This window comes from Amphiprion ocellaris, chromosome 13, assembly GCF_022539595.1.
Source record: "Amphiprion ocellaris isolate individual 3 ecotype Okinawa chromosome 13, ASM2253959v1, whole genome shotgun sequence".
NCBI lineage: Eukaryota > Metazoa > Chordata > Actinopteri > Pomacentridae > Amphiprion > Amphiprion ocellaris.
The window spans coordinates 30,163,488-30,184,736 of NC_072778.1; the positions used below are offsets into that span (position 1 = coordinate 30,163,488).

Consider the following 21,249-nt stretch of genomic DNA (forward strand, 5'->3'; position numbering starts at 1 on the left):
TTGGCAGCATGCAGAGTTCACTTCAAGTAGAGTTCTACAAATGGTTCTGCATGATTGCTTAGAAATTGAAAATGGCAAAAAACTCAAAAGGCGTGAGGCTGAATTCTTACTATATTTCAAAAATGCAATTACAAGGCCTTTAACCGTTTGTGTCGCCTGGACAGATCGACTCTGTGGAATCATGCACAAATTAGCAAATGTTCGGTTCGGGCCGAATTCTTCCAGCGCCGGAGAGGAGACGCATGCATTTTCTACTCCAGAGGAGAGAAATAGATATAGGAGAGGAAGGAGAGAAAACACAGAATAGACTGGCGAGGTCCCCGAGGAGCTCCCTCACAACTCAGCAGCTTTACACCTCTGCTGTGGGTGAGCACAGAATGCATTAGAGCGGAGCAGCGGGGCGTATGGACGGGCAGCAAAGTGTTTCTGCAGGACTCACTCAGGAATACAGACACAAACAGGGCCCGTGATCACAAGTCTACCTCGGCTGCTCGCGTTCAACAAAAATATTTTATTTTTTTTAAACAAACCAATGGAAACAGACATAAATATATTAACAATGTGTCCTTGCCAAGCCTGAAATTTGAATTATTTCTGCAATATTTATTTTCCCTTAAGAAAGCTCAAATATTCAGAACTCGCTGATGCAACTAAACTCAAGGATAAGCTCATTTTTTAATATTGCCAGTGTCTGTACTGATTAAACTCGCTATTCCCGACGTGTTAAATATATTACAGCACAAAAGGAAACATGGTAAAATGAACTGATTCAATTCCACCGAAGGATTTCTTCTCCATCCAGACCTGTGATAGAAGCCTGCTGATGCTACATGATTCATTTGTATCCCATTAACGTGAAGCCGGTGCAGCCAACAATAAAAGCTGACAGACCAAATCCCTTCAATTCATTGTTGGACCTGAAATTCCAGCTGAAAATTGGCCTTCTTCTAAATTACAGCAGCACAAAATGTTCATGCATTGGAACAGCAGTAAAATGGAGCTGCACTGTTTGATCTGCATTGAATCATTATGGGAGGTTTTTACTTCGTTTCAGGTCTGATCTGAAGTGACTGTTTACAAGGAGGCGGGCGAACAGATGCAAATGACATTGAGTGCAGATAGAAATGTCGTATTGGTTGACACTACAGTACATAATCATGGAAGTTCCCAATCAGCTGCTGTAGCTGGAAGTGAGAGCAGACACCTAAAAGGTTCCCTCAAGCAAACTGGATAATCAACCAAGAGAACCTGGTATCACCCTTAGCTCACTCTTCAGGTTCAATAGTCTTTCAGAGGAAAACACTTTCAGATGTGATGATTAGGAGTCAGTACAGCAAATCAGACAGTTCATCATAATACAGTGGTCAGAAAAAAAAATCACAGATTCAGTTTGTCAGACATGTGTGGTGCCAATTTGAGGTACAGTTAAATATTTTGGCAAAATTGTCTCCCAAAAATTACATTCCTATACAATTACATTCAGATTTATGTTTTGAAAGAAAAATTTTTTCACCAAACTTAAATCTGTAGTATAGTTTACTTTTACAGGTATGTTAGTTTTAGGAGACATGGCTGAGTTTAGAAGATCTGGATAACTCTTATACCTAATTGCCCCTCGGGGATAAATAAAGTTTTTTCTGATTCTGATTATATGTTAAATGTAGGCCAATTTAAGATTAGCTTCATTTAGCACGACTTCACACTGGAGAAGCTGCTTCCCTGGTTCTTCCTGAAGTTAAAATACTTCTCTACATTCAAATTTTACACTTGTTTTATTGTATCTACCAACCTTGCAGAACTGGGTAACACTTTTTATGTAACAAAACTTGTCATAAATACATTTCTTTGCATATATATTAAACCAAAAGAGATGTAAAAAATGTATATATATATGTTAAGTGAGTTTTAAAGTGCGGTATTTAGGATCTTTACTCGTTTCCTCCTGCTTTCAGTTTTAAAGCTAAACTGCTCTAATCACCTGCAGATTCCAGCGTCCTATTTAGTTTAGAGAAATTAGTGTGCTACAGATCTTTATCAAACCTTTGTGAACGAAGCAAAAAAAACAAAGTAAAAAAAATGACAAACTGTTACCTTACTGCAGCGTATCAGAAATGTGTTGACTGCTCAAAGTAGAATTGCTCTTCTGCCACATGACCTCATGGTGAGCTGGAAGTTGTGTTGAGCAGAAGGAAAATTGGTAAATTGTACATTTCTTTTTAATCTGAATTAATACTACGTCTCTGCTAAGCGTGACTTCCACTGGGTGACACATTTAATAAGAAAAAACATGAGATTTCTCATTCCTTTTCTTATGTTGAACCCAAATCTGCCCAAAAACGGGTTTTTAAGGAAATCTAGCCTGAAAAACGAAGCCAAAACATTTAATATAAATACAACATAATACTGAAGCATGTACAAATTACAGTAAAACCAGCATTCAAGCCTTTTTTTCCCTCTTCATCCATCCATCTTCCCTTTGTACTCGTCCCCAGCTGTCCATCTATTGTGTTTCATTCCCATCATCACGCCTTCCCTCCACTCGTCTTCATCCCTGCTGTGAGGTAGCATAACTGCAGCTTCATTCTCATCTGCAGTCTCACCGTCTGGACGCCAAACAACCAGTCAGGAAACAAGTCAACAAGTAAATGAATGCATGATGGGAGACAGGCATGTTTCTTCAAAATGAATTCCTGCTTACAGGAGGAAGACTGGCCATCTTCTTCATCACCACGGTGTGATCAGAGTCACTAAAGATGCTGTTGTAGGTGTTGTTGTCCTGACTGGGGTCGTCCTCCAGCATGTACAGCTCTCCTGCGTGCACATCAGATACATTCACCTGGATGGAGAGACAGATGGATGATACAGACAAATATAATCGGTTTCTGTCACAGAAAATGTCTCCAACATATTGTGTGAGACAAGATGGATGGATCCATCACGCTCAACTCCCCAGCCTCAACTTAATACATTCACACAGAGGGGAATAATAGACAGAAGCAGATAAGAGGGAGGGGAGTGTCGTGCTGTGCAGGTATGCGATACCTGAAATGTTTTGGGGTTGAAGCCCAGCCACAGAGTGTATCTGTAGTCCCAGGTGCGCAGGGAGTAACCCATGACCTTGATGTCTTTGAGGTCGGGGAGGTCAGAGTTCACCTTAAAGAAGAATTTAGAACAAAAATATAAACTGGAAAAATCTTTCTGCAAAATGGTCAAATCTGCAGCTGAGACCCAATGTCAAGCTGGCAAACTGTTGCATCTGGAGATTAACCTCCAGCAGGTGCAGCACTCAGCTCAATATTTTAATTCAAAGATCATGTGCTTGAAGGTGTACAAGCAAAGAAGGGTGTCACAGAGCATTGACCTCTACTAATTACAAAGTTTCAAATGCAAATTCACAAGCAACTTAGCAAAACCACCAGTATGTCTTTATTAAAATCTACCCCCTACTGCACTGCTTCCAGACTGATCCAAAACTCCAAAGGCTTAACCTTCAACCGGCTCATTTGCTTTTTTAACATCACTACCTGCGGTGTATCAGCAGGTCGAGGGTATTGGCTAAAAGCTACACCTTCTTCATCCCTTCGTCCTTCTCGGAATCTAAAGGTGGAAGCTCGGTTGTGTCCTTCGGTACAGAGCTCCTTCTGAAAGCAAGAAAACAGGCCACAGAGCAAAGGAAACACATGTCAGAGTCGGTTAGATCACACTCGTGTCAGGAAGGTTTCAGCCTGTTTAAGCAGGTCTTCGTTCTCCATTTGTTTTGTTTGGCCATGTTAATGCAATCACATTTGAACTCTGACGGCAGCGTAAAAATACCAGTTCTATTCTGATACAATGTGAAGAGGAGGAGAATGTGATCTGAAGTAAGTAAACAACCTCAGAGCACAGTATTGAGACTACAATAAGCAGATTACAACTCTGAGAGGCTTCATGTGGCCACAGTGGAGCTTTGAGCTTGAATCAGACCGTTAATATATCGCTATCAGTTTATATGTTGTCCAGAGTGGGCGGATACATCTACATTTAGCCTTTTTAATAAAACATTTATGTGATGAATATGGGTCAATCTATCGATACCTGAACTTTCAGCCCCCTAAAATCTGAATCATCCACTGATTGCTAACATTTTGACGTTAGCGGAGTCATGCAATAGGACAGCAAAGTGATTGGCTAATTTGGGTTTGCAAAAGATATTAATCCAGGGGTGTCAAACATTCGGCCCGAGGGCCAAAACTGGTCCGCTAGAGGGTCCAACCCGGCCCGCAGGACGACTTTGTAAAGTGTAAAAGTTACAGAGAAGACATTAACTGCAGATTTGTAAAACTATAAATTTAAAATAATTTCTAGACCATGACAAGTTGCTTTGATCATAAAGTAAAATACTAGATTGCGCATTGTTCTTTTGTCATTTTGTGTCTCATTTTTGTAATATTTTGTCTTGTTTTTGTCATTTTTTGTCTGACTTGTCGTTTGCCTCATGTTTTTGTCGTCTTTTTCGGTTTTGTCGTTTTGTGTTTCCTTTTTGTCTCGCTTTAGTTTTTTGTCTTATTTTTGTCATTTTGTGTTTTGCTTTGTTCTTTTGAGCATCGTTTTTGTCGTTTTGTTTTTTTTTGTCTTGCTTGTCTTTTTTGTCGATTGTTTTTGTCATTTTTTGTCTGTTTTTGTCTCACTTGTCTATTTTGTTGTCGCTTTGTAATTTTTTGTCAAATTTTTTCTCTTTTTTTGTTTTGTTTCGTGCCGTTTGCCTCATTTTGTTTCTTGTTTTTGTTGTTTTGTGTCTCATTTTTGTCATTTTGTGTCTCATCTCTGTAATATTTTGTCTTGTTTTTGTTGGGGTTTTTTTGTCTTTTTTGTCTGACTTTTGTTGTTTTGATCATAAACTAAAATACGACATCATTCAGTTCCAGATACCTTTGACTAAATGTTTTGTTCCTTTGTAGACACACTGTGATCTGGAAGTTATAATGTGTAAATGATAAACTGAGGCATAATATTGTTGAAATTTAACTTGTTTTTAAGAAATTTCAGGTTGTTCATGATGTTCTGTAAAAAGATAATTCCTTAATGTGAACATTTTCAAAATGTGCCTTTTTGCACTAAAACAAAGGAAAAAGTTGGAGTTGTGGTTATTTGTAGGTTATTATGCTCTGATTTTACTGGTCCGGTCCAGTAGAGATCAAATTGGGCTGAATGTGGCCTTAAAATGAGTTTGACCTTCCTGCTCTAGAGGAACATCTATGGTTCTAAGTGTGGTTGTATTCATAGGTAAGTGCGAACACCGATTACTTTAAAATTCACATGAATGGGTCCAGGACACTCCTACAAATGTCTGATAGGACAAAACGTTTCCGATATTTTAAATCTCAAAGAGTGAAAGTCAATATTACAGTGACATTGTAATGTTGTGCAAACACACTTTCCTGGCCATTGTTCAACACTATAGATCCATACCACCCCACAAACAGAATCTAATAAAATAAACTCAACTGACTGGCGGAGACATCAATTAACTATACCAGTAACAGCAGCTATAACCAGACAAGGCTGGATCTCATGTCTCCTCCCTCATCAAAACAGACAAATTATATCATTATAGGAATCATCAAATTAAATAATGAGGTTAAAATCATTCAAAATGCTGCAAATACTAGCTTTTTACTTATAACTGTAATTCATTTAGGCTAATAAATGTTATCAATTGATTTCTTGCAGCAAAAGGACAATTTCAAGTCAATCCATCCCATAGTTGAAACATTTCAAAACTACAAATGTCAACCTCATGTTAGAGGAAAAGTCAAGTCATTTGTTTTCATTTTCTGATACCTGGAAGGAAACTTCAGGACAGTGTTGAGGTGCACTGAGGCCAGCCAGGTGGGAGACGGTAGGAAACACATCCACCAGCTCCACCATGTTTCTTACAACTTTGTCATCTAAGAGAGAGAGAAGAGTCAGCCACATGCAGAGTTTTATCCACTAAGAACAGTCAAGATATCCACTAAAAATTGCTAAATGTCCTACACTTAAATTTCATCATCATTGCACCACTTGTATCTGAAGTAAAAACTGTCCGGAGGCAAAATATCAAAGTGTATCCCTGTCTAAATACTTTTGCAGCTCTCCACGTATATCAAAGACTTCATTAAAGTCGAGTTGGCATATTAATAAATGTTTCAACGAGGTTTATACGACCAATTAGGAGCAAAAAATTTTTTATCGAACTTGACTTCCCTTTCATGACTTCACATGCAGCATGCTTTAAATGGATGAAAATAAATGTACATTATGTTATCAATACGGACTAATGTGTTGTCAGCGGAGGCCTTACTACTGAAGCTGTGATCTGACTGGCTAAAGACATCAATAAAGGGGAAGGCGGATGTTTTCCACTGATTACAGTTGGTGGTGACACCAGGAACAAAGAAGATCAGAGGGACACGTGTTGTCACATCAAAGTTGGAGTATTTAGCCCATTCTCCATGTTCTCCTAATGACCAACCTACAATGAAAGAAAGAGACAAAAGGGATATGAAAGATGTCAGTTCAAAAACACAGACAGACAGGAGAAATAAAAGGCAAATAGTCTATATCATAGAAAAAAATGTTAAATACAGGAAATACGTTTGATGCCGTCCATCTCACTGATGTTCTTCTCAATCATCTTGTATTTGAAAATCATTGCATTTCATCAAGCTTTACTGGGTGAAATATTAAACAGAAAGTTTTCAGACTAACATCCTACACTGATGGAAACATTATAAGAAAACTAGGTTTCCAAGTCACAAAGTTTTTTTAAAAAGGTGGTGCAGAAAAAAAGATGGGGTTTTGGAGTAAAGGGAAGTTGTGGAAAGAGGAAAGAGGTGGTGGCACACTTTGATGTTGCAACACTGCCATCTGGTGATCAAAGATGAGGACAGCAATAAACACCACCAAAACAATGGGGTTAGAGAACCAGATGACTGATATTTTAACTGTTTATTCTACTAAATACTCTAAACAGACATGTCAGGGTTGTAGGAAATAATCAGAATAACACCAGATTAAGCCTCTGAAAGTTATATTATCCTTTAAAAAAAAGGAACCACCAACAATCCAACATTTATCAGAGCCAGAAACTGACTGTAAAAACCAAGAGAGGCCAGATTCTCAAGTTTCCCAGGGTCCTTGAACTAATCATCTGAGATGTGCTGTTCCATCGCAAAACTTCCCCAAATTTGAGTTTAAAATCTTGATATTTCATCAAAATCACTTCTGCACATCTCTCTTAAAAACCAGCGTCATCAAGTCGTCTTCAAACATGGACTTCTTGCACCACATTCTGTAAAAAAAATTTTTTTTTTAAAAATCTTGATTCTTTAGCACAACTTTGAAGTCATGATTGACTCAGCAGTGGCAAAAAGTCTTGGAAATTTGAAAAAAAAAGAAAAAATTTGGGGACTGTTCCACTGGAATGAAAGCTGTTTACACAGAGCAGGTAGGATACAAATATGGAATATGTAGAATATGTATTGCTACGATCCAACCTCTAGGGTCAGCTGGGTGTAACAGAAATCACCAGATGTTATTGACTCAGGAAAAGCAATTTTTTTTTTTGCTCAGTGGCAAATTAACACAAAAGAACAGCGATAATGCAAAGAGAAGAGGGCTGGTGGATGCTGCTAAATCAAAGAACCAAATAAAACCAAACGAAGGCTAACAGAGTTCACAAACTAGCTAAAGAAATACAAAACAGCTAACTCCCTAGCCAAACATAAACACAATAGCAACACCCACCACAAGTAACAGAAACTAATACAAACTAGTAAATAGTGCACAGAACTAACTAAACAAAACTGGTGCCTCTAAACACACATATTTAACACACAATAAGCGAGAACTCAAGTTACGAATAGCTTCTCACAAAAGTTAGCAGATTGCTAACAGGAGCCACAGTCTTCACTAAGACTGGCAGCTCCTCGCCAAATTAGCAGCCGCTAACAGAAGCTCTAAATGTCCATAGTCACCCCTCAGTGACTACAGACCACACCGGAATACAAGCACAAAGAGGCACCAGCTGGTTATATCAAATCCCAACCGCCCCGACTGAGCGTTTTGGTTGCAGATATATACTCGTGTGGTGATTTGTAGAGTCACCACTATTTTCCTATGACTCATAGCACCAGAGAGCACTTTGTTCCAGGAAAAAATGTGCTCATCATAATTCAATTTTGCTTTTTATTCTGTAAAATAATCAAAGACATTCCGTTTTTATCTGCTTTCTTTAATTGCTGATTGCATTATTAAAATTGGCACAAATATCTGGGTTTACTTTTGACATGGTCGTACTCTTTCCTTAGAGGTGCAGGACTTTATATTGCAGCAAAAATGACCCCAGAGTGAGTAAAAAATGAAACATGAGCAAAAAAACTCCCAGAAACTGCTTGAAAGAGAGGCCGGGTTCTCAATTTCTGAGGTTGTGAGGGTTAATACAGTTCATGTGAAGCATCTGTCTACTAACCATGATCAGAGGTGAACACCACCACAGTGCTGTTAGTCAGCTGCAGCTCATCCAGAGCACTGAGCAGCCGTCCGACCTGAGAGTCCACATAAGACACAGCAGCATAGTAGTGCTGACGAATACGCAGCTGAAAGACAGGAGACACAACACGACTGTTTCACCTCTTGTTTCAAGAAGCACGAACACAGGAACCAAATTACTAGATGTTGAAGAATGTTGAGAGCAGACATTTCAAACCTGGAAATCTTTAGGAATCGGTCCATAAGGGAAGCTGATGTTGAGTTTTTGGACGTCCTCTCTCTTCCTGACATCCATCCAGGGGTTGTAGGCTACAGGCGGCAGAAGTTTAGGGACGTCAGGGTCTGGGGCCAGAGTCATTTTATCGAGGGGATACAGACTCAGGTACTCCTGTGGTTTAAAATGACATGTAGCAAAGAGAATTAAACCAGGTGCACAGACAGGTGAATTTTGATTATAATGAGACAGAAATCAAATAATATTTTGTACAATTAGTCAAATCTAATTAGCCCCCTTTACAAATGCTAAAACCAGTTTAAAAACATCCTTTTTCATTTCCACATTTTAGCACCAACAGCTTGTATCAAACTGCCAGCCTGAGGGGTGTACCTTGGTGTTCTTATTATAAAACCAGTACAAGAATATTTTTAAAGCATCACTGCTATTGTTATCTCCTGACTCTCCTAATATCCCGTTTACCTTTGACGGAGTGTCAGTGAATAATCTATAACCTGATCCATGTATTTACAATGAAAGAAAAAAAACTTGTGCTAGTGTCAATAAGCTGCCAGAGGCACAGCTCCCTAAAACTGTAGCTCTAAAGATTGATGTCAGTGACGTTGAAAGAGGCCACCGAAAGAGAGATTTTGATAAACCATGAGAGAAATATTACATTCTGCCAAGGCAGCAAATAACCCCACGATGAGAGACGCACTGAATGTTATTATTATAAAACACAAGTAAATATAGAATGTTGTACCATGTAAAAATAGTCGATAGTACACAAATACAACTTTCAGAATTGTTATTAAATTTCCAGCCCACAGAAAATATGCCAATTTCTACTATTTAAGGTTTGGTTCTCAAATATATCAAAATGCAGGCATCAGAGAGTACTGAGTTCTCCAGGAACTTGACGTTGGTCCTTTTATCACTCAGGATCAACTGTTTTTCTGTTTTTCCTCTTTCCTACTCTCTAAATGTATTGTCCTCCATATTAACACCATAATCCATTCTCAGTCCCTTGTCCTATTCAATCACTTCTTGGTTCTGTTTCTGTCCAAAGACCCAACTTTAAGCAAAACCACTTTTCCAGTGGGATGATGAGTTTCACTTTCCACTGCACATATTCAGCCATATTTGTCCCAGTGACCAGCTGTTCATTTAAGGACTAGAGACTAACTGAATTGTATAATCCATCCCCTACAGACTGAACGTCTGCCTACGTGACTGTGCATTGCAGAAATTCCACCAGAACAATAGCTGGATCCAGCTAAGAGCAGCCAAAGAAAAACATGGTGGGATTCAGTTTGTATGTTTGCGATACATCAGCTTGTTGTAGATTTATCAATGTGAATAAAATGCTGCTAAAGGCCTACGGTGCTCATGATTCTTTAAAAAAAAAAAAAAAAGACTTTCTGCAATCCTTGGCAAAAATGTCACAGTATGAATGATGTAAATTTTTTAAAAAGTATTAACTATTATTGCCATATTTCTATAATTTAAATATGACTATTTCTATCTGCTTAAAAAATGTGAAATCGATGTGGCTATCAAGATCCACAGTATTATCAAGTCATAAAGCTTACATTAGATGTGCATGACTACTAATGCTAGTTAACATTCATAGTAATCTATGGCAGCTTATTTAGTCAGTGTGAGAGTCACAAAATGGTTATAAGCCTATCTTAAGATGCCTAAAGTGTAGCAAACAGCACATGAATGTTTTTGCACAAAGACTCAAGCATATGTCTGCTGCTGTAAACATGTTTAGCATGTGATCATCTGACAGGAGGATGATTCGACATGCATTTCTCTTTTACTCTGAACTCCAGAGAGCTGTGGGAAACAACCTCAATACTCCGTAGAGTAACATCTTCCTAGATGATACAAAAACAATGTTAACTAATTAACTTGTCCTGTATGTTATGGTCACATTAGTTTTCCAGCTACTAAACAGAACCGAAATTAATGCTATTCACCAACGGCAACATGTTTTCAAAGTGTTCTGTCTGAGGACATGAATTGAATTTAAGTTTTAGAAACATCTGACAGCCATTTTTTTCCACCTATAGCAGAATGATGCTGAAGTGTAGCCAGACAATTACACACTACAAAACTGTCTGGCTATGTAGGACTAAAACATTACGATCTAAAACTCCAGAATGTACCTGAACACTTCATGTGCCAACAATAACCCTAACCCACACGTTAAGCCTGAAGCTGCTGCTCTGCAAACATGTTGCTAAAACTGCACCTTCAGTGTGGACAATAGCTGCAATCAAAATCATGTACTTTGTCTTTTTACTTCAGCTAAATACTGCGGCTGCCCTCAAGTACGTTCTGTTTCCTGCAGTATGTATACAGTTGCAACATGCTACTTTGTCATAACATTGCGCCGTAAGCTTTGACGGTCTCCATTTTTTCATGAAATGAGCTGTCATCTGTCTGTGTGCTCGCAGCAGCTCAGGTTTTGCTTATAGTCACTCAAGACACCGTGATGTATTTATGATCCACTGAGGATTGTGAGTCACAACAGCCAGAAACGCAGGCTTGTTTGTAGACTGCAAAATGCAACCAGATGTATTAAGACATCCTTGTATTTTTGGCTAAATACTCTGGATGTACTGTGTATTGAGACATACTGAATCATTTTCTGTTATACTATATAGTTGCTGTTGTGTACATATCGGAACGCACCCAATGTGTCAATCAAAACAGAAACATTTGCTTCACTGCAGCTTCATTCCTAGATTCATGTATTTAGCAACTTTTTGAGGCTTTTGGTTCTACATAGGATACATTACACATGGAGTACACATAACCAATCTGTAGCTAATTATAAGAACCATGACTTCAGAATTTTTAATCACTGTATGTGATCTTCGGGAAGTTTTGATATTGTTTTAGTTTCCAGATCACATTATTATAGAGGCTTCACTGTCACAGAGGGGCTGCTTACAGGACTGTTTGACACAGAAAAATGGATCATAACATGTACACCATGTCCCAAAAATTTGGTCTCCCAACTGGACAACATGTTTGATTGTTTGTCATCAATATGGGTTCCACCTGGTCAATCAGGTACTGTTTGGTTGTTTGTCTGGTCAAACTGTCAGGTCTCAGTATATAAATTTCTCACTTGACCAAAATGCTTTACACTCACAACCAAATTTTGGAAGCATTGCCACCATGGCCAAGAGTAAGGGTGGGAAAGCCTTCTCTTTCAGTCTGAGATTCAAGCACAGATCATTGCTCTACGAAATGCAAGAAAAACTCATCAGCAGGTAGCTCAAGCCTTTGGCAGAAGTATCCGCTGGGTGCAGAAGTGGTGGCAAAGGTACAACAAAGGAGGATCGAGGCTGAGGGTAAAAGACACCAGTCATGCCAGCGACTCAGTCAGAGGCTGAAAGATCTTGGAGAAGATGTTTCTATGAGGTCTGTGCATCGTTATTTAACAGAAACATTGGGGCTGAAAGCTTACAAGAGGCAACGAACCCCACTACTCACCAAACTATAAAAGGAGAAGAGACTGGTTTTTGAAAAGAAGTGCATAACTCTGACTCCAAAAGACTGGGAGAACTGGATTGTTTCTGATGAATACCCTCGCTACTGATTCCCGACACCCAACAGCCCAAACAACCGTATCCATACAGATGATGGTGAAAAAGTACCATCCTCTGAGCAAGTGAAATTCAGGGCCCATAGTATGGTTTGGGGGGCTATGTCCACTTCAGGTCTCTCAGAGCTGCACATTGTGCCTCAAAGTACCAATGTTAATGCACAATATTAGACCAATAACATTCTAGAAAAGGTACTACTTCCTGTTTTGGCCAGGAGGAAAAAAAATCTGGTCCTGTGGCTGAAGAGAAAGTGTTTAACAGACGTTCAGAACTGGTATTTATGCAAGATGGTTCTCCTGCTCACACTGCCCGTATGACTCAGAAATTTTGTTCTGAGCATCTACCTGGCTTTCTGCGTAAGGAGGAATGGCCATCAAACTCGCCTAACCCAACTGAGAACTGTTGGGGAATCCTGAACAGTCGGATCTTTACCAGTCCACCACTGATCACCGTAAAACAGCTCAACTCCAGGGCTGTGTGGTAATGGGGGAAGATAGAAGCATCCACACTCAAGAACCTCATGCATTCCATGCCTGAAAGACTGACAGCCATGATCAAAGTGAAAAGGGGAAATACTGGTTATTGAATAAATTGATTATATTGCACATTTAGTCTTTGAGCTTTGTTTTTCTGCAGAGACACAGTGTATTTATGTACATAAAGTTGTCCATGAGACATTTTCTAAAAGTCCAACCCCTTCTGAGCTTCTTCAACCCTACCAGTATCAACTGAGATAAGACTATGCATAACCGTACATTACATTTCAGTCAATGCAGAAGGAGTCAGCAGGGGTACCTGTGGTATCCTGAAAGGTATGTGTGGTTTGTGGAAGCCCACAGCCAAGAAGAAAGGATCGTGACTGTTGGCTCGGCTCTTCAGTAACCTCACGGCCTCGTCGGTGCTCTCCAGGTCTGGCAGGGTTCCTCCCGGCTGCTCCGTCACGTTCACTGCACACAGCAGGTTGATGTGAAGTTTACCGTCCTCTCCTCTACACATCTGGAAACAAAGATTTTCATGCAGTCAAGTTCATGCTCGATTACTGCTGAGATCATATTGTCACCTTTTCAGTTGAAAAGCTGTTAGCAAACAGTCTTGTATTTATACATCCACAACATAGAAGTCATGTTTTGGTCCAATATTCATTCTCTTAATTATGTTTTTGGGTTCTTCTGCAGTTTCTACCAATTCCTGAGGAAAATATCTGGTTATTTAACTGCTAAATGCTGAGTAAGCAGAGCACAGTGGGCTGTTAGAGCTTTCTTGATGAGAACAGCTGCCTTGTACTGCTTAAAAAACATCATTAACGTTCGTGAGAATGAACCACAACAGTAAATATACACACAAAACTGTTAAGCAATGAGCTGAAACTGCCCATAAAGCTCTAAAGCAAAGGAGAACTACAGATTCAGACACTAATTCTGAGGTTTATTACTGTAATGGACCCCTCTCACACTCAAATAATACCTTCTCATTACAAAACAGTGGGTAAAGTTTCTTTCTTTTTCAATCCATGAGTATTGCTAAGTGATTTACATTCCAACAGATTAATGAAAAAGCCACATTGTATCCGACAAATAATGGACAGTTGTGTTCTTGTAGTTCAGCTTGTCTCTGCCTGCCATAACATTAGGGATTCAGACTGATTGGTTAGATTTACACCAGCCTGCTTTATTTCCTCAGTTATTCCTTCTTTCAAACTGGTTGTTAATAGATTTTGTTACATGTTTTCATTGATAAATTCCATTACGTATACTCACACTTTTTATATTTTGACTCTAAAGTTCATGTTCCTTTAGAAATGCTGTATCTGACTTAGGCTGTACCAACACAGTTGAACTCACATATTCTCCACTAACTCTGCATATTGTTGTATTGCACTTTAAGGGAGAAGGAATTTAAATACATCAAGATCCACAAAAAATATGAAGACAACAGAATTTAAAAAAAGGGGGAAATGTTGGAAACAAACAGAGCTCTTAACCTGAGGAGAAAAACTTGAGATTCATAGAAAAGTTTGAGTTCCAGGACTTGTCTGGTGTTTGAGATGCCTGACAGGAAGCTTTGGAACCTGATGTCTGAAAGAAGGTTGGTGTCTCTGACTCTGAATGTACTCGCCTCGTCACTCGTCAGCTGACAGCTTTTTGAAGCCCTGAAGAGTCTCACTATCGTTCACACAGACCTTAAGCCAGATATTATGCTTGTCAATCACCAGGATCAGCCCTTCAGCGTAAAATTATTAGACTTTATAAGTCAGTCAAGTAAAAGTTGGAATGAAAATGCAACTATGAGCATACAGGGTGAACCTGAGCATCTGATATGTGGGGACCTGGATGTCGTTGGATTGCTCTACTTTTGTAGCCAGCTCTTCCTTAATAAATATGCATACGACACAATGACAGCAGTCTGGAGAACTGACTGGCTGTTGAATGCTGGGAGAAACACCTTGCAGCATTTTAGCAGCCAACTCAGGATGGAGGCTACAGACGCCAGAGGAGTAAAAAGGGGGCAACTGCTGGCAAGCTTCAAGCTTCAAGGCAAGTTTTTGAGTATGTCAGCTCTTTGTTTCAGTTTTCAGTTTATTAGGGAAAGAAATGTGATACCCAAATCCAGCATCACACAGAATAAATCACATTCACACTAAAATAGCTAAGCTAGACCTATGATAAATAGCTAATATAAAAACCTAAAAGCCTATAATAAATAGAACACATAGTGAAAAAGAAACACAGGCAGCATGTTAATAAATTAATAGATGTTGCAGTTCAGGTCTACCCAAAGAGGAACATAGGCACTGTTGACTATCATGGCAGGGTGGAATTTTGCTGCACATCTCTTAGTGTTACAGTATTCAAATGTGATAATAAACTAGGCACTTTTATTGCATGCATGCCTGCTATCATCATATTTACACACCTGCAGACAAGAACCCAGCTGTAGCTTCCTTTGGCATAGCTATAACTTAAAAAATCAACATTTATTTCTGTGTTCGCAGAGCCTAGGGAGTCATTTACATTACCTTGATAGTAGGAGGAGAATCGGTCCAAACCAAGGTCAAAAACACAACTTTATTACAGTGGCTCATCTGGAAGACCACATGGAGACCAGCTCTTATGTACAATCTGTCTTATGACTGTATCCAAACTGGATGATCCCGATGACAAGAAGCTCACAAAGAGTCAACTGAAGCAAATACGGGTTTCAGGACTGGCTCAGAGACCTACCTCTAGTTTCTACCAAAAAAAAAAAAAATGTATTCACAGAGCTCCCAGGATCATTCAGATATGTGACAGTTTCAGTGAAAATCGTCCAAAATTTCGAATTTGTGGCTCCCTGGAAACGATATCAGTTCCAAAATTCTGCATCCGTTGGGCTCCATCAGTCATGCAGATGAAGCTAACTGAGATGTCTGGTTTACGCTTCAAGTGAGAATCTCTTTAGCAGCCTTTCTGACTGAACAGAAAACAAACAGCTAATTAGCTCTTTTTAAAGTCTAATTCTGGTTTTGGAACCTGGATATTCTACCTGTAGTACCTCAACAAACACCAGGATACTGCAGCATGTAATCACTTCATCTAGGTTTCTGAACATTCTGCTGGTAGCAGTTGTTCCTGCCCAGATCTGACCTTTGGAGGGTGACTGTGCATGACAACAAGCCTGACTGGTTCACGTCTAGTACAGGCAATGTGTTTGTGTTCCCTTATATGACAGAAATCTACACATTTTGTGTCTAATGTCTACTATGCTTCCATCCACTATCTATACACCGCTTAATCCTCATTAGGGTCGTGGGGGGTTGGAGTCTATCCCAGCTGACTTAGGGTGAAGGCAGGAGACACCCTGGACGGGTCACCAGTGTATCACAGGACTACATATAGAGACAAACAATCACACTCAGATTCACACCTATGGACAATTTAGAGCTACCAATTAACCTCAACATGTTTTTGGACTGTGGGAGGACGATGGAGAACCTGGAGAAAACCCACACATGCACAAGGAGAACATGCAAACTCCATGCAGAAAGATCCCAGGCCCAGACAGGGACGCAAACCAGGAATCTTCTAGCTGCTAGGCGACGGTGCAATAAACTAAACTTTTAAAATATATATCTATTTTACTCTCAGTTCTTATCATTCTGGTGCTTGTGACTTTCCTTTGGCATTGCTAAAGGCTCTTTGAGGCAAGCCAAGAATTTCTCTAGGCAGGAGAAAGCTTTAACAGTTCCTGAGATGAACAGCCAGGTTCCTCATATTCCATTTACACCTTTTATAGCTGAGCTCAAGTAAACACTCACTGGTTTAATAATATAAGTATGAAAGAGACACTAATTCCTATTCATACCTTTTCTTTCTCAAATCTGTATGAAGCTGGATGATAAGCAGGGATGGACCAACTGTAGGGATAATCATCGGTGTGGTTAGAGGCAATACCTACAAAAAAGAAAATACAACAGAATGACTGTTATGGCCATACAATTAGACATATTAAATCAATTGTGCTCAAAATCAGAGCTAAATATGTGGTTCTTATTCCCTCAACATCTCACCTGGATGAAACACTTTGCCCACAGACATGGTGAAGTACCCTTTAGATTTAAAGTACTGTGGCAGAGTTGTGTAGTTCCCAGAATGGACTCTCCAGTAGGAGTTAAAGTCGTAAAGTCTGGTGGTGTCTGGTCTGCGGCTGGTTAACATGGATATCCGACTGGGAGCACACACAGCTTGCTGAGAGAGGAACATACGCATTTAGACATTTTAATGAGGTTAAACAATCCCAGTTAGACTCACATCCAAATTCAATAAAGAAAACTGACTGACCTGTGCATATGCATTTAGAAAAACATGGCTTTTGGATGCCAGCTGGTCAATGTTTGGTGATTTTACCACAGAGTCGTCGTAGCAGCCCAGCGACGTCCGTAAATCGTCTGCCATGATGAAAAGGACATTTTTCCTCTCTGAAAACAGACACAACCTGTCATGTTCTTTGGTTTTGTTTTGTTTTGTTTTGTTTGAAACAAATTGCCAGACTGGCCATAGTTCCTCGTCTACTTCATATCTGTACTTTAAGTTTTTGTACATCATTTAACAGCCCTATTCCCAGCCTGTTTGACCTCCTGTCTGCCTGGCTGTTGCTCTTCTACTGTTCCTCATGTGCCCTAGGTTTTTGTCTGGTTAGTTTTAGTAATTTTTCGGGTTTTTAATTATTTTTTGTTGTTTTGGACTTTGTATGTTCCCTGAATTCTCCCGGTGTCTCGTGTTTCCTCCACACCTTTTGTAAAGTAGTTTAGTTTGATTCTGCCACAACTTGGATGAAATGTTGACCTTTTGTCTCACATTCATCTTTTGATGTCAACCCCAAATGTTTTCAGCCTACAGCAAAAATAAAGCGACTGGCCTCACTGTTAAGTACTTTTGGAGGGGGGTGTATTATCCTGGTAAATTAAAGCTTCTGCTGCTAAACATGCAAAAGTGCAGCAATGTGAAATATAGAAGCAAACAGTGCAGAAACAGCAGGTTTCACTTCAATTACATTTTCTGGAAGTGAAACATAGACAACAAAGCACCACACATTTGGTAAATTGAATAAACTGCCAACTCTGCAACAGCATAAACAAAACATTAAGTTCTCATTGACTTTAATGAGAGCTAACCCAATTACTGCTCGGCCCAAACCCTTCCAATATCTTAACAAGTTGAAAAAAATACTGCGACAACCAAAATGTAATTCGTTACAGTCCAATAAGTTGTGCTAACAGTTCACTTTTCCTCCATTAAAAACTCCACTAACCTGTTCTTCCAGCAGCTCCAGCCGCCAGTGTGTGAAGAAGCAGGAGGAGGAAACACGTCCGGATAAATAAATACATTTTAAATTCGCTCACACGACTAAAGACACAATATCCCTGAGTTACTCTTCCATACTGCTAACTTCCACCCAGTGTGTGCTGGAAAAAATAAGAAAACAACGCAGCGTGTCGGTTGTTTTCTTCAAATAACTTCCTGATCAGCGCGTCAACAGAATACTGCTTCATCATTGGTTCATTCTGCAGTTGCCCCTCCCACCAGGAACTAATCGTATTAGTTAAATGATGTGTCAATCATTTTTAATATTACTCAGTCAGGCTAGTGATGGCTGATCGAGACTTTGTTGAAGCTTCGACACTTCATTCAAAACATGGTTCATTACTCGAGGCCTCAATGACACACAGTGCTCGAGTAGGATATCTAGTGGTCAATAATATGAAGTGCAATCAAGACGTGGTCGGTTCATGGATTGTTTTGGATTTGATTCGCCATGCACACATTCCTGTTTGACTACACTAGATGATTGTATGGGTTGTAGTGGACACAAAAATAATATTACTAGTAATAATAATGACAATAACTATTGAAGAGCACGTTTCTTATTTCCCATGTTTGTCTGTATCCCTATATACTCTTTGCTTATATTCTGTGTTATGAAACATTTAAAAGGTGCTGCTATATTCATGAGATGCTCTACAAATACAGACTGATGTCATTTTCACATGGGGCTGGTGCAAATAAAGATTTTATGGATTATTATGGATTTTGGCAAAGTATGTCTTGGGGTTTATTGGTAAAGAGGTCAGTAAAGAGGGTGTGCTTATGTAACTGGTTATGAGGTTTTATTGAGAAATAATTTATCAACAGTTTTGGGACCACTGTTCCCTCTAAGCTGCGCGCGATACTTTTTTTTTTTTTTTTGCGCATTTATCATCTATTTTTTTTTTGCCATTTTCGAGTTTTTTTTAACTTGAGTCTCGACTCGATCGTTTTTCTCAGGAGGTTGGACTTTAGCCTTTGTGCTGGAGGGTTGAACCCTCAGTTCCAAGATTTTCAAAGCCTCCAGACCTCCCGAGTCCTCAGGACCTGAGCTTTCACACAGTCTGAGGGCTGAAATTTTCCAAGTCCCACAGTAGATCTCTGTTAGATTGAACTTCCAGACAGTCCAAGGACTGATATCTTCTAAGTTCCTGAGTACTTCTCTGTTAGTTTGAACCTTCACACAGTCTGAGGACTGAAATCTTAAAAGTTCTTGAGTAGTTCTCTGTTAGTTTGAACCTTCAGACAGTCTGTTAATGTTTCGATTAAATCTTTAAGGTTTTTCTTTTTAAATGTTTTACCACCTTTTAATGTTTAATTTTCTTTTTGAATCCTTCATTGTATTTTCAGTGTAATTCCCATTTGAACTTTTATTGTCTTTAAGATATAATTTTCTAATTAAACATTTAATTTTTTAATTAAATGTTTTGTCTTTTTTGGCCTTTTATTGGATAGGTGTAGTGAGAGACAGACAGGAAACGGGGGAAGACTTGCAGCAAAAGGGCACCAGCGGGACTCGAACCCGGGACGCTGCGTCAGGTACTAGCCCCTGTACATGCGTCAACCGCTTAACCCGTTGAGCTATATGGTCACCCATGTTTTGTCTTTTCAAGGGTTTAATAATCCGATTAAATGTTTTGCATTTTAAAAAATGTTTAACATTCTTCTTGTTTAATTGTATTTTTTTAAACGTTTAATGATGGAAAATACTTCATCTGTAATTTCTAATATTTGTATTTTAAAAATTATGTTTAATTTCATAGCGACATGTACTGTATCATGTTGAATGATCTCATTCAATATTTTGTCTGTTTAATAGAGTTAAACATTAAATTACATTAAATTATATTAAACAGACAAAATATTGAATGAGATCATTCAACATGATACAGTACATGTCGCTATGAAATTAAACATAATTTTTAAAATACAAATATTAGAAATTACAGATGAAGTATTTTCCATCATTAAACGTTTAAAAAAATACAATTAAACAAGAAGAATGTTAAACATTTTTTAAAATGCAAAACATTTAATCGGATTATTAAACCCTTGAAAAGACAAAACATTTAATTAAAAAATTAAATGTTTAATTAGAAAATTACATCATAAAGACAATAAAACTTCAAATAGGAATTAAACAGAAAATACAATGAAGCATTTAAAAAGAAAACTAAACATTAAAAGGTGGTATATGTACATATAATTTAATTGTATTTAATGTTTAACTCTATTAAACAGACAAAATATTGAATTACATAATTCAACAACATACAATACATGTCATTATGAAATTAAACAAAATTTTTAAAATATAAATATTAAAAATTACAGATAAAATATTTTCCATAATTAAACATTTGAAAAATAAAATTAAAGAAGAATATTAAACATTTAAAAAAATGCAAAACATTTAATTAGATTATTAAACCTTTAAAAAGACAAAACATTTAATTATCAAATTAAATGTTTAATTAGAAAATTACATCTTAAATTTCTTAAATCTTTTGAACAATAAAACTTTTTAAAAGTTTTATTGTATTAATTTTTTTTGTTTGATTTAATTGTTTTTTGTTATGTAGTTTATTTCTTTAATCTTCTTTTTCTGTCAAGATTTTAACCCCAACCTTAAAAATGAAATAAACCCTTAAATCACAATGAAAATACTTCTGTTGTCACAATCATGAGTTAGTCAATTATTCAGTTTATCAATTCAACTTTATTTGTTTAGCACCTTTTACACAGATGACAAAACTAAACAAGCAAAGAGAAAAAAACTATGATTAAAACTCAAAAACATTAAAAAAAAAATTAGAAAAAACATTTAACATGGTAATAAAATATGTTGTGTCCAGGGGATGGAGGGAGTTTATTGAAGTGTTCTTGGGCTCACATGGGAAATCATTTAAAATATAAACTTGATATTCAATCTAAGGAAACTGCAGAGTGACAGAAGAACCAACAATATCTCCTGTTTTCTCCTTTAATGAGTCGACTCTTCTTGTGCTTTCAGACCAAAGAACTACAGACTCTTCACAACCTGCTCAAACTCTTGGTA

At 38.2% G+C, this 21,249-nt stretch overlaps 1 protein-coding gene across 2 annotated transcripts; it reads right to left on the reverse strand.

Moving 5' to 3' along the window:
* Positions 1-491: 491 nt before the first annotated feature.
* ids (iduronate 2-sulfatase) lies at positions 492-18,351 on the reverse strand. Of its 2 annotated transcripts, none has more exons than XM_023291361.3 (13): positions 18,139-18,351; positions 17,169-17,305; positions 16,898-17,075; positions 16,693-16,781; positions 13,147-13,347; positions 8,729-8,899; positions 8,492-8,618; positions 6,392-6,493; positions 5,821-5,927; positions 3,525-3,641; positions 3,043-3,153; positions 2,699-2,836; positions 492-2,603 (listed from the first exon to the last, which is right to left on the reverse strand). In XM_023291361.3, the coding sequence occupies exons 1-13, from the start codon at positions 18,212-18,214 to the stop codon at positions 2,523-2,525; spliced, it is 1,635 nt and encodes a 544-aa protein (XP_023147129.2). In that variant the 5' UTR covers positions 18,215-18,351; the 3' UTR covers positions 492-2,522. The 2 variants fall into 2 exon arrangements, with proteins under 2 accessions (XP_023147129.2, XP_023147128.2); XM_023291360.3 differs by having other exon boundaries at positions 6,323-6,493.
* Positions 18,352-21,249: the final 2,898 nt, after the last annotated feature.